The 13,170-nt window shown below is 45.3% G+C and overlaps 1 protein-coding gene across 1 annotated transcript in view; it reads right to left on the bottom strand.

Moving 5' to 3' along the window:
- Nucleotides 1-342: 342 nt before the first annotated feature.
- LOC126458634 (cytochrome P450 9e2-like) overlaps nucleotides 343-13,170 on the bottom strand; it is a 131,727-nt gene continuing 118,899 nt past the window's right edge. Inside the window, exon 8 of the mRNA XM_050095802.1 lies at nucleotides 343-6,678. Coding sequence (XP_049951759.1) covers nucleotides 6,515-6,678 — 164 coding nt within the window. The 3' untranslated portion in view covers nucleotides 343-6,514. The remainder of the gene's footprint in view (nucleotides 6,679-13,170) is intronic.

Here is a 13,170-nt window from a genome sequence, read left to right as displayed (position 1 = left end):
GACCCACGTCCTGGAGCCTGTGCGAAACAGGAAGAACAGGGAGGCCGGATTTAGGTGGATTTACATACGGTATTTTTTAAATTTCTTTGGCTGGTTTTATCTTGTTTACGATTGTTTACTCTTATGACATGGTTACTAAAGTATAACTTGGTGTATATAATTCTCACTCAATATTTAAGAGTGCAAAATAATTTTATATAGACTCAAGTCGATGCGTGAATGTACCCCGATCATGGGGCAAGTCTACGCACCTATGGGAGCACGTTTACGCAGACATAGAACACAGCTAATGAGCAAGTAAAACGCACTACTAAACTTTTCAAAATATGTTTTACTGGCAGGAAACAAAGTTACAGTCTTTCTTACACTAATGAACATACTAAAACAATTTGTCTGGTACCAAACAAATGTTTTGGCAAACTTCGACCTGATAGCGTAATATGGCCTACACAAAAATTTTAATCTTAATTAAAGCCCTATTCATTATTACTGTTTTAGATGCAATTTATACACACCAAAAAAATGTGTTTCCTGTGGCACAATCATCGTGAGCCCACCTTTTACAAGTAAAGCCCTAGACCAATTCTTGATGATTTATTTTTGATTGGTTGTATTGTTTCAGTCACTAAATACAAAAGCAATTTTCATTCTCTTCATCAGACTACTCTAAGCTGTAAGAGAAAGAAAGAAGAACTGGATGGGATTTTCTTTGTTGAGACAGGAGTGCTTGGTAATAGACGCTTTGGAAGGACTAGTTCGTGGGAGCAGACTGAGACTACGCAGGAGATACAAGATGAAGACGACATGAAGAGAAGCGGAAATTACAATAACCAGAAGAGTATCGCTGAAGATAGAAGCGTTACGATTTGAAGACCTGCCTTTGGTCAGAACACTGATGACATCAGAAGTAGACCTATCCACATTTTTCCTTGTTCTTACTTTCAGCAAATTCTTTCCCTTATCAGTCCATGATCCCGTAGAATTTCTTGTTTGAGAATCACTGGATTCAAATAGCGTTTTTAGCAATTGCTACCATTTATTCTCATGTGACCTCACCGTTTCCAACTGATATTGTCTTAAAGTTTCCTTCACTGGGGTATCAGTTAGGACCGCAATGCAAAACTGTGCGGAAACATTCCCACTCCGTCTGACTTTTTTCTGTGGGGACACATTAAAGATCTGGTGTATATACCGCCTCTACCACGTGATCTAATAGAGCTCCGGGAGACAGTACGGGAAGCGACTGCCACAGTCGACGATGCCGTACTGGAACGAATATGGCAAGAATTCAATTTCCGTAGTGACGTCTGCCGGGTCACTCATGGTTCGCATATCGAATGTTTACAGTGTTTAGTTCTTGTGCAACAAATAATTGAAAATTTTCCCGGGCTTTATGTACACCCTTTAGTAGTAATGTGCTCCGTGCGTAAACGTCTTCAATTACTTTGTGGATGTATTGCAATCTCTGTCTTCTTCTAGAGTTTTTACTCCTTTCATTTATCTGTCTGAAATGTTTACTGCTGTCTTTAGCGTACGTGACTCATGTTTTGCTTCTTACATATGTAAACGGCCGGTTTTGGGTGGCCAGAAAGTAGTCCACTATTTCATTTCAAGAGCTTTACTGGCTTCATGTCAATTCAGACAAACCAAAATATCTGGATGATGAGACTTTGTTGAATGTCTTGACATCGAAAAAAAAAAACAGTTTTGATTCGGACTGCACTATTTCTGTAGAACATTACCGTTGTATTAGCTTTATAAATTCCGTCGTGGTTTCCATCAGATAACTTCTTTAAATGATCGAATGCACTCTGTAAAGTGTCTTCCTATCCTTGAAGTATGCACAGAGTAAAATAAAAATTTGGTACCTTTACGATTAGAGATCCTACATCTATGAATGATATCGTTTGTATGAATTTTATGAACACTTACAGCACGTCTTTATTTATTAAAATTAGTCTGTATTTGTGCTTTCTGTGTTCACGAAAGTCAGCGAGCATTGGTGGCCTCTATTAAGTTGTTAGGATATTTATTATTTCCATTGTGAATTGTGGCAGCAATACTTTGAGAAACATCTCTACGATTTCTTCGGAGCTTTTACAATAAATTCTAGTACCACGTCCACGAAACAAATTTCGTGTGGGCCCGGGGCTATGCAGATCACTTGGATTGTAGGAAACGGGAGAGGGCAAAGGGTGAGCTTGTGGTGCCTTGAAAAGGATAGTTCGGCTCAAGATAGGAAACCCCAACAGAAAAATCCGACAGGTGTACAGGCCTAGAGCTGGCAGCGCTGTGGTTGAACTATCCTGGCGAGAGGCTGACGTTCTTTCCTGGCGGAACTTCACCGCAGTGCTAGAATTCATCACAAAAACAGCCAGACGGAAATCAACCAGATTTATCTTTAACCTATTACGCTGTTGAAGGCTTACCACTGTATTTGTGTACAATCGCTTCTCCGGGGCCTCCACCGTAGTGCTTTAATGAACAGGCGTAGCGGAAACAAAAAAAAAAAAAAAAATTACGCCTGGAAAGATCGTTTCTCTCTTTCAGTTTATTTCCAGAACTTCGTACCATTCCAGTCCGTGTCTTGTGGTTGCCACAGAGGCTGTATCATGGACCAGACAGAGCACCTCAAGACGACTTCACGTGTACGGTCAGACGTCATTCGGAATGGATCTTCGTGATTCCCAGTTTTGTTTTACTGGTGCACTTCGCTATCTCATGCACAGGGCACGCGAACGCAAACAGCACGGATATCTCTGATTGTTTCTTCGCACAGATTTTTCCCCCGCATTCAGTTCGAGATAAGAGGTGGAGACGCCCACCGTTGGCCCAGAAATGCAAACCGAGCCACGGGCCGCTTGCACGACCCGTCGTTGTTGCGCGGACACCAGCTCTGGGTTTTCGTTGCAGGTTAAATCTTGGCGAGACTCGAACCCATAACTTTTGTCTTTCGCGGGCAAATGCCCAGCACGTCGTCCCCCTCCTATCCGTTACGTCACAGCTTTACGTCTGACACTGGGGAGACTCAGGCGCAATTGCGAGGATTTCTTTCGGAATCTTCTTAAAAGAATTGGTTGGATTTATCGTGTTTAAAATAGTTTAACTTTACAACACGATTTTAAAGTAGAAATTGGAATACATACTTCTGACTCACCATTACATTTAAGAGCGCAAAACTATTTTACATAGGCTGAGGTCGAGTGCGTAAACGTACATCGGGTATAGGACAGGATTAAGCACCTGTGAGAGTCCATTTACGCGTATCCTAGAACACACTAATGAGTAAATAAAACGCACTAGTAAAGTTTTTAAATTTATTTTATACAGGTTTACCTACATCAATTAACACAAAAAACACAAAAATTATAGTGGAAATTTTTTTTCTGCGAAATTTCAGCTGTTAGCGTGCTATGGCGTACTCAGAAGACTGAATGCTAATTGAACGACCATTCATTATCGTTGTCCACGCTGCACACGAAAGATGTGTTTCCTACGATACATTCGTCATGAGCTCACCTTTTACATCTAAAGCTGTGGAACCATTCGCGATTTTTTTTGATAGGTTGTATCTTTTCAATCAATAAATATAAAGGCAGCGTTCATTCTCTTCACCAGACTACTACTGGTTGCAAAAGAAAGCAAGAAGATCTGTACGGGACATTCGTTGAGATAAGAGTGCTTGTTAACTGACGCTTTTAAAGGATTGGTTCGAAAGAGGCGGCGGAGATGAAGGAGGAGAGACAAAATGATAGACGACATAAAGTGAAGCGGACCCGAAAAAGGTGGCGGAAGACAGGAGAGCTTGGAGAGTTACCTCGTGACAGACCTGCCTTTCGGCAGAGTGCTAGGCTAGTGACATCAGAGGAGGCCTACCCACATTTTTGCCTGTTCTTGCTTTTAGCAATTTCTTGCCCTTATCAGTCGTTGATCTCATAAAATTAGTTCTTTCTGCTTCAGATTCATTACGTTCAAATACCTCTTTTAGTAATTTCTATCTCTTATTCTCCTGTGCTGCCACTTTTTTAGATTGTGTCTGCAACTGTCTTGAGGTTTTCTTGACTGGCATATCAGTTTGGACTGCAAACCAAAACAGTGCGTAAACGTGCCAAATCGTCATGTTAGAATTAGTTTCGAAACTACAGTAGTAACTCTGAGGCTTTCACGTTGTACAAATGTATCTTGTAATGTAGCATAACCTCCTGTATACGCAGATACACTAATCAGACAGAACACTATGACCATCGACCAACTATCGATATAGAGCAGTCCGGGCGATAGCAGCGTCTCCTGGCGAGGACTGACCGCTAGTTAGGCCCACGCACTGTGCATGTGGTACCAGTGAGCGTTCTGTCCGTGTGTAGAACGGGGAGAGCGAGCGATCTATCTGAGTTTGACCGAGGGCAGGCTGTGGCGGCCTGGAGGCGCGGCACGAGCATTTCGGAAACTGCGCACCACCCGTCGGATGTTCGAGTGCTGTGGTGAGTGTCTTCAACACTTGGTGAAACCGAGGTGAAGCCATGTAAAGCTGTCGTGGGGTTGAGCGGCCAGCCCTCATTACAGATGTTGGACGTCGTAGGCTGGGCAGACTGGTGAAACAGAACAGCCGGCGAACTGTGGCGAAACTAGCATCAGATTTTAGTGCTGGGCACAGTACAGGTGTGTCTGAATTCACAGTGCACCGAACACTCCTAACGATGGGAGTCCGCAGCCGACTACCCGTGCATGTGCCAGTGTTGACACCACGACACCGGCAACTACGGCTGAAATGGGCAGAAGACAATCGAAACTGGACACTGGCGCGGTGGCAGAGCGTTATAGGGTCTAATGAATGCCGATACTTTCTTACCGATGGGAGGGCGCGAATCTTTTCTCTTCTAGGTGAACAGTTCTTTCACACCTGTACTGTGGGAGAAAGACAAGGTGGCGGCGGCTCCATTATGCTCTGGAGAACAGTCACGTGGGCATCCATGGGTCCAGAGGAGCTCGCATAAGGAGCATCGTAAACTGGTTGCAGACCACGTACACCCCTTCATGACGATCATGTTTCCCGACGGCAGTGGCATTTTTCAGGATGATAATGCTCCACGTCACGAAGCCAGGAATGTGACGGAGTGGTTCGAGGAACACAGCGGAGAGTTCCAGTTGATGTGGTTGAACGTGGCGTCAGAGCTCATCGCCCTTCTCCCCGGAATTTACGGGACCTAGGTGACTCGTGTGTGCTACTGATGTGCCAGTTCCTCCAGCGACCAACCGAGGTCTCGCTGCTTCCATGTCACGATGCGCCGCCACTGTTATCCGTACCAAAAGTGGACACACCGGCTATTATATTAGGTAGGTGGTCTTAACGTACTGGCTGATCAGTGTACATTCACCTATTGTCAATTCTAAAGGTGGTGCTCCCTAGGAGCTTCGATATTTGAGTATCAGAATTTACTCACCTTGCGCATACAAATATGATCTTCACGCTAAAATGTTCATTCCGCTGAATCCACGAAGCTTGTGGCAGTACTTATCAACCATTATCGGAAGCGCTTCAGCAAGAATGATTCCCGAGAAAACTGCTCTGCATGAACGCGGACCGTGCGTAAACGTGCCAAAATCTCCCCTACCTCTCTCCTATTCTGGAATACTAATTTTTCCTCACTCATTTAACGTAACTCAGCGAGTATAATTTCCTGAAACTTCTATCTTCATATAGCTCTCGTTGTGCTATCAATTGGTTGATAGTTTCCATACATTTCCCTTCTCCTTCCATTTACTTCCATCCTGCTTGCCAAATACCGATCATTAATTATTTTGTAGGTGTTTACTCTTTCGTAAAAATCTTCGCACTGTCGCTGCAGTTTTAGTGTAGGTGAATTTCTGTGATGCCGCCAGCATTACCGGTAATATAGAGGCTGTGACTGAGTCTAAACTAGGGCCTGAGGTGCCCACTGACTGCCCGTCCACCAGGTAGAGCACCCACTTTCAAGCCATCAATTTTTGTATGGAAAAAGAGCCCACCAGTAAGTAAAGAGACTGGTGGGCTTGTCCGCTAGCAGCACTCTCAAGTAGCGAGGTAATCAACAGCCGTCGTGTCCCTCCGTCTTACGGAACCGGGTGACAGGCAGCGTCTCAACGCGACTCCCCACCAACTCAGCCACCAAGACAAGATCTGTGAAACTCTATAAACCAGTTTCTTTATTGACAAGATAGCGTAATCTGCAACATGTAAAACAGTATGAAGAAGTTACATAGGCTAGAGATTAACAAAGATGTTTGTCAAATCAGGAATATCTCGTCTGGAAGCAAGAAAACTAATTACCTCGAAAACTCATCTGAGTGAATAATATGGCGGTATTCTATACTTCGAATATCCCTGGTTAACGGCATATTATGAAACTTTTCTTTGATCCAGCAAGTAAATATTTCAATAAGTGACATTAACTTTCGGTTTCTCTTGTACATTACGCTTAATGTGACACACTGCTGAGGTCGCCATAGACTAAGTTTCGTTTCCGCACTCAATCAGTCAAGTTCGGCGTCGAAGGCCCAGCCAAGCGCCACCTTGGATCAAGAGATTTGGCTTTGGCTGAATTTTGAGCGGCACTGGAGTCTTGGGAACTATTTGCAGGCTGAATTTGGACAGCATGTGTAGCAGTACCACCTTTGTCTCCATCAGTGCGAACCTCTGAGCTGCAACAACAAAACATGAGGAAGCAGGTGAGAAATATACGTAAAAACAGGAAAAAATTTCGATGAAAGAATATCACTCTCTCAGGTTCTTCCAATAGGACTCGTTTTGCACGCAGGCGTGTGTTTTGCCATACTGAAAGGGGGAGAAGAACTCCCGTCTTTTTTTTTATTGGAACTTAGGTACTATATTTATTCTCTGAACGCCATCTTATGTCGTATGGCGGCTGGTACTGTTTGTAGAACGGTGGCTGGTAGGCCCCTGTGTGAACTATGTCTAATTTAAAAGACATGGTCCCTTCGCGAGACAGGAAGGAGCAATGTGGGTAACTTTCTAGGAAAGAACGATCTCGGAATTTTAATAGCAAACAGTACCGTGATGCAAACGGCCTCTCTTGTAACGTCTATCACTATAGTTGGATGAGCATCGCCGTGACGAAACGCGTTGCTCTTATTTGGATCTTATTTTCTCTATCAGCCCTACCTGTAAAGGATCCCAGACTGACGAGCAATATTCAGATGACGGTCGAACGAGATTTTTGTCAGCTGCCTTCTTCGCGAGTGGACTACCCTCCCTGAGGATATTTCTAATAAATTCCAGTCTGACAATTGCCTATCCTACAGTTAGTTTTATGTGGTCATTCCACTATAACTCGTTCCGTACGCTTATTCCCGGATATTTAATGGGTTTCAGAGTGATTCCGCTACAAACTTTCACGTACGATGGAGGAGGGCAAATGTACCAATTTGAGATAAGGCACCCTAGTCCGAAACCGGCCGAGTCAAAAATTATAACCAAAAATCGTTCTGATACCTTTGGAATACTTGAACTGGTACTGTTGTCCCTAAAATTGTAATTTAGGCAAATTTCAGAGGTGGTAATATGGACCTAAACAAGAAAAATGTGTTAAATAGGGGCTCTAAAATACATAACTTTGACCTATGTGCACTTTTTCGTCTTAGATACTGTAAAACATATCCCTTCTTCTGAACGAGTGATCACAGTTTTTGACGTATGCATTTTAGTGGCGATGTTTACCGGAAGTTTTTCGTTTTTTCGTCGTTAGCGCCTCCTCCTAAAACATGGAAACCAAAGAGCTTGCTGTAGAAGAGATGTGTTTACAGTTTCCAAGATGAACAAGTGCTCTTAGCTCTAAACGTATGCATTTTAGAGCTCATGCTTAGTAGGCATTTTTTAATGGAAGTTGCCTACCCACAATGCCGTTAAATGTATTGCACTCTCAATGGTGGCAGAACGATTTTTGCATATAACGTTCGAAACGATCGTTTCCGGAGCAGGGTCCCTTACCTCAAACAGGCACATTTTCCTTTTCCATTACCCCTGAAAGTTTGCAACATCGATACGGAATCACGCTGTATACGTCTTTGAAAATGTAGTTGTAGTCAGTTACGTACATGTACAAGTTTAGAAAACGAAATATGAATATTCACGTAATAAAAAATAATTTAACCTTTAAATTGAGTGCACGTAACAAAGTGAACATTCTGGATACTAATATTGATAAAAGACCATAGATATTCAGATAGAACTCGTAATATCTTCAAGGCAAACCTGTGTACTAGAAACCTGACCTTTGATTAAGAAATAGTGTAGCATCTGTCAGCCATGATATGCAACTGAGCATTAAAATAAACTTGAAGTTTCAGTCCTGTTTTCTGATGGTAATACTGTGGCCATTATACTTTATTATTAATTATCAGATTAAAATTAATCACAATTGTTTACTTGATTCTCCAATAATCCCAACTTTTTTGTTCTGACACGCAAAGAAATATGGGTTAATGAACATAATACATGGTGGTCATAAAGTCTCGATTCATTTCTAAGAAATAATGGCTGCATTACATAATACATAATTATAATATATTTCAGTGCCTATTTTTTTCTTTTCAAGGGTAATCGAGAAGAATGCTTGCGGTAGAAGAATGTGTGGCTTTTGTTACGACGCGATTGCCAGTCTGGAGATGCAACCGGAGTTTACTTCGAAATTTCACAAGCCAGCACCAACAAGAGGTGAGTCACGATCCGGAAGGCCTCCTGAACCACAAGACACTCTTCAGCGTGTCAGAGAAACAATCGAAACAAATCCCAATGCATCAAATCACCTTTAACCAACGAGTTAGACGTGCCAAAATCAACAATTTTGGATGTTTTGCACTTCACGCTAAAGAAAAAAGCGTACCACTTTGAGGTGCTTCACAAGTAGGCCGAGAAAATTATGGAACTTGCCAAACTGCTTGTTACGATTTGACAGAAGTTGCGCACAACGAACATCTAATGGGTAATATTTTTTTTTGTTTATTAACGAGAGGCGTGAGGTCGGTCGCTTGACGGCGCGGCCCTGCCCGTTGCCGGCGCGCCATAAGGCACGGAGGCTCGCACTGGGGCGTATCGCTTCTAGTCGGGTGTGACGCGGCAGTCCTCACAAGGCCTCTCCTTCCCAAGTGGCTCTTTCCGCCTTCCCGTGGTGCCAGACGTTAAGCTCGGCATTCTGCCTTGCGACAAAAGGGAGAGCTGCGACCCAACCCGGATGCGAAAGCGAAGGGTGTGTGGCACAGGGGGAGCTGTGTCGAGGGACCGAACACCAGTCCCTTTCTGTTCCCAGGGCACAGACCAGCGGGTGCTCTGCATGCCGGCGACCTCGTTTGTCGGCGTGGGATCGCGGCGCGAGTCGGCAAGGGTGCTTCGCCGCGCCCCTGGGTAACGGGGGCGTGTTCTGCCAAACCCAGGAGGTGGTGACATCGCCTGGGCCAGGTTAGATGGGTCCAGACCGCTGAACGACTGGGGGACCGACCCACCACCTGAGTGGGAGTGGGTCCTTGGCCGAGAGGTGGAAGCTCTGGCTAGTAGGCGGCGAAGGACGAGAGGTGCATCCGCCTTTCCAGAGCGCAGGGTGCAGTTGCCGAGAAGCGTCGGGTGAAATCGTCGACGACGGAGCCACCGTCGGGGACCAGTGCGCTGGCAACGGCGCGCTGAACCCAGCAGTTCGAGGGTGCCCTTGGCCTTGGGGCGAGGCCGGTGGGCGAGCTGCATCAGTCCCCCCCAATGCCAGAGGAGCTGGTCCGGGGCAAGAGACGGGCTCCCAACCTTTTTCACTCGTCAAATCAATCATGGCTGACCAAGAGACGAGTGATTCGAGTGGAGTGTTCTTTCGAGGTGTTCGACACTTACTGTTCCCACCCCTGAAGAGGGCCTGGAGCAGGGTGCAGAAAATGCAACCGAATGGGATACTAGAATCAACCAACTATTAGATTCTAGTACATAAAACGGGAGAATTAGTAATACAGTAGCACTTTCCATCAAAAAAGAACTCGCCGCCTGGGCTATCGCTAGTGCAAAGCTTGAGGGGCGACTAGAAGAATTTGGAAAAGAGAATGAACGACTGCGAAAACAGCCCACCAAAACATGGGCTGGGGTGGTCGCACAGGCGGCTACAAAAACACAGGCAACCAAAGAGACCATTGCAAAGGTGTCCAAAAGACCTGACATGGCAGTCTTCCTAAGACCCCTGCCAGGTCAGGACATCAAAAAAGTACAAGAACTCTTCACAACTACTGTAGAACCAGCAGCAGACAGGATAAAAATAAACAAGGTTAAGGCAACAAAAAATGTTGTAATAGTAGATGTTGCCACTGGAGAAGACAGAGATAAGATACTCAATCACAACAAACTTAAAAAGGTTGTTAAGTGTAAACCGCCCAAAAAGCGGAATCCCTTAGCGATCCTGTATGATGTGCCCACCGCAATAAATGAAAATGACGTTTACGAAAAAATCAACAGAACTTTGAGGACATGAGTCTGGAGAACTTCAAAAAAGAATTCAAACTGCACTTTAGAACCAGACCCCGAGAGCGCGACGTTGTGCATCATGTAGCCGAAGCTTCGGGGAGTATGTGGCGTAAGCTCACCACTATGGGCAGAATATACATGGGGTTCCACTCGATTAATGTAAGGGACTACCTCGTAGATCCCCAGTGTCACAACTGTGGAGACCTCGACCGTGTTCGCGAACACTGTGAGCGAAAGCCGGCTTGCTCCAGGTGCGGCGCTAAAGATCACACTAGGAAAACCTTTGGCAAAACAGGGATATGTATCCCTTGCACAAGGAGAGGAAAAAGGAACTGCAATGCCACAGGAAGGAACTGCCCTACATATAGGGTACTAGAACAAAGACTAATCTCGAGGACTGATTATGGCTGAGTCCATATTAGGTAACAGGAAGCCTAAAAATAAGTCCCCGAGTAAAAGGGTAAGGGATGCACTAAGGGCCAGCAGATTTAGAGAATTCTTACAAGGAGCAACCAAAACTGAGACCAAAAAAGTAGATACGAAAGATGCAGGTATACAAACTGACCCCTGTGGTCAGATAAGTGCTCCCTCTCCCCAAAACCGGGGATTAAGGTCGCTTGAAGAGCTGCAACGACCCAAAGGGCATCCTGTGGTAAAACAACAAATCGAAACACCAGAAAAACAAAAAATACAAGTTAACACCGTAAGTAGTACATCATCCTCTACAAACCCTTTACACAAAAAGGTTCGGGCTCAGATCCCAATAGGGTATACCCCAACCTAGAACACGCATTACAATTAGCACGCCTGGAGAAGCTGGCGGTCCTCACCACAGCCCTGAGACATGTGGTGCGGGTCGGTCATGAATACGGCAGAGACGTCACCTTCTCGGCAATGGAGGCTGTTGATAAAATACAGCTGAAGACAATGAATCTTCCCACTGACTTCAGAGCCCTGCGTGACCTAGTCAAAAAAGTCTTTGAAAGGAGAAACGAGAAATTCGACCTCGACGAACTTTACAGTCAATCTGTCATTACAAACGGAAGACTAGCTCACGACTGGAGCAAAAATTGGCCTGAATCACACATTAGAACATACTTTGCACGTGAACCATTTAAAAGTAGGACAGATTAATTCACACAACAGTAAATTAGTCGTGCAGGAACTCGACAGAGTCGTGGATGAGAGGAGTCTGGATATGCTCTGTCTGCAGGAACCATACTCCCAGGCCGGGCGAATCCCATTTGCAGCAGCAAATTGGCAAGTAATTCACAGTGGAGTAGAACCCAGAGCAGCAATAATGATCATTAATAAAGCGCTAAGAGCCACAGTCCTTTCTCAGTTCTCTGACAACCAGTACAACGTCGTGGAGCTACAACCACCAGCCGGAGTACTGTACATCATCAATATGTACTTCCAGTACAGCAGGCCAATAGATGAATTCTTAGATAAACTCACACAAGTAACCACGGCGCTGTGGGGGCGTCGATGTGTCATGACAGCAGATATAAACACAAAGTCTCCCATATGGTTCAGTGGCACACGGGATGATCGAGGAGAAAAAGCCGAGGAGACCATCATGGCGTTACAGTTAATGGTCGCCAACAAACAAGGGAACCCACCCACCTACGCAGGAGGTGGGGGCGAGGGCACGAACATCGATGTCACACTGGTCATGCCAAATCTCGCCACCAGAGTAACAAATTGGGTGGTCTGGGATCAAGTAACAACCAGTGATCATAACCTCATTACATTCTCATTGGGAGACGAGGAGTGCCACTGGGACATGAGGTGGGAGACACAGTTAAACTATAACAGGGCTGACTGGGACTGCCTGTCAAGGGAGTGTGAAATACCGACATTGCCAGAAGGTGACGAAAATGTCGAAGGATACGCCGAAGAACTGGTGAAAGCAGTTGTTAGGGCGGTGAAAGCTGCCGTACCAACCAGGAGGAGAGCCGTAGCGGCCTCTCGGTCACCATGGTCAACCGAACTTAGACAGATGCGCCGGTCTGTAAGGAGGGCGAGGAGGTACTACCAGCGGAGCGTCGTCTGGGAGGAAAAGCAATGCTGGTTGCAAAGATACAGAGAGGCGAAGGAGCACTTCCAACACGAGCTTAAGGCAGTAAGGCTACAGAGCTGGGAGAAGTATGTACAAACACAACTAGCTACAGACCCATGGGGCTTACCGTACAAGTTAGTACGGGAAAAGATCAGGTCACCCATGGTGCTGTCTACCGTCAGGGATCAGGGCAAGATGACGGAAACCTGGCAGGAAACTGCTGAGGTCCTCCTCCGTGAACTGCTGCCTGACGATAGCGAGAATGACGACTCTGAGGCACAACAACAGATCCGGAGACTAGATCAAGAGGAATACCGGAACAACAGCATGGTATATCCCTTCTCCGAAGAGGAAGTAGCCGCTCAGATAAAAGCCCTTAAAAGAGGCAAGGGTCTTGGCCCAGATTGCATCACTGCGGAGGTGGTGCAATTCCTGGCCCCCAACTGGTAGCACCTCTCACAAAGTTATACAACGAGTGCTTGCGGCTCGGGAAATTCCCCCAAATATGGAAACAGGCCACAGTAGTAATAATTAAGAAGGGCCCAGACAAAGACCCCCAAGAAGCCAAGTCTTACAGGCCCATCTGTTTACTGGACACACTGGGGAAACTTTTTGAGAGGTT

This window comes from Schistocerca serialis, chromosome 2 (assembly GCF_023864345.2).
Source record: "Schistocerca serialis cubense isolate TAMUIC-IGC-003099 chromosome 2, iqSchSeri2.2, whole genome shotgun sequence".
Classification (NCBI taxonomy): Eukaryota; Metazoa; Arthropoda; class Insecta; order Orthoptera; family Acrididae; genus Schistocerca; species Schistocerca serialis.
Note: the sequence above shows the minus strand (reverse complement) of the source record. Positions and strands in the feature narration are given on the sequence as shown.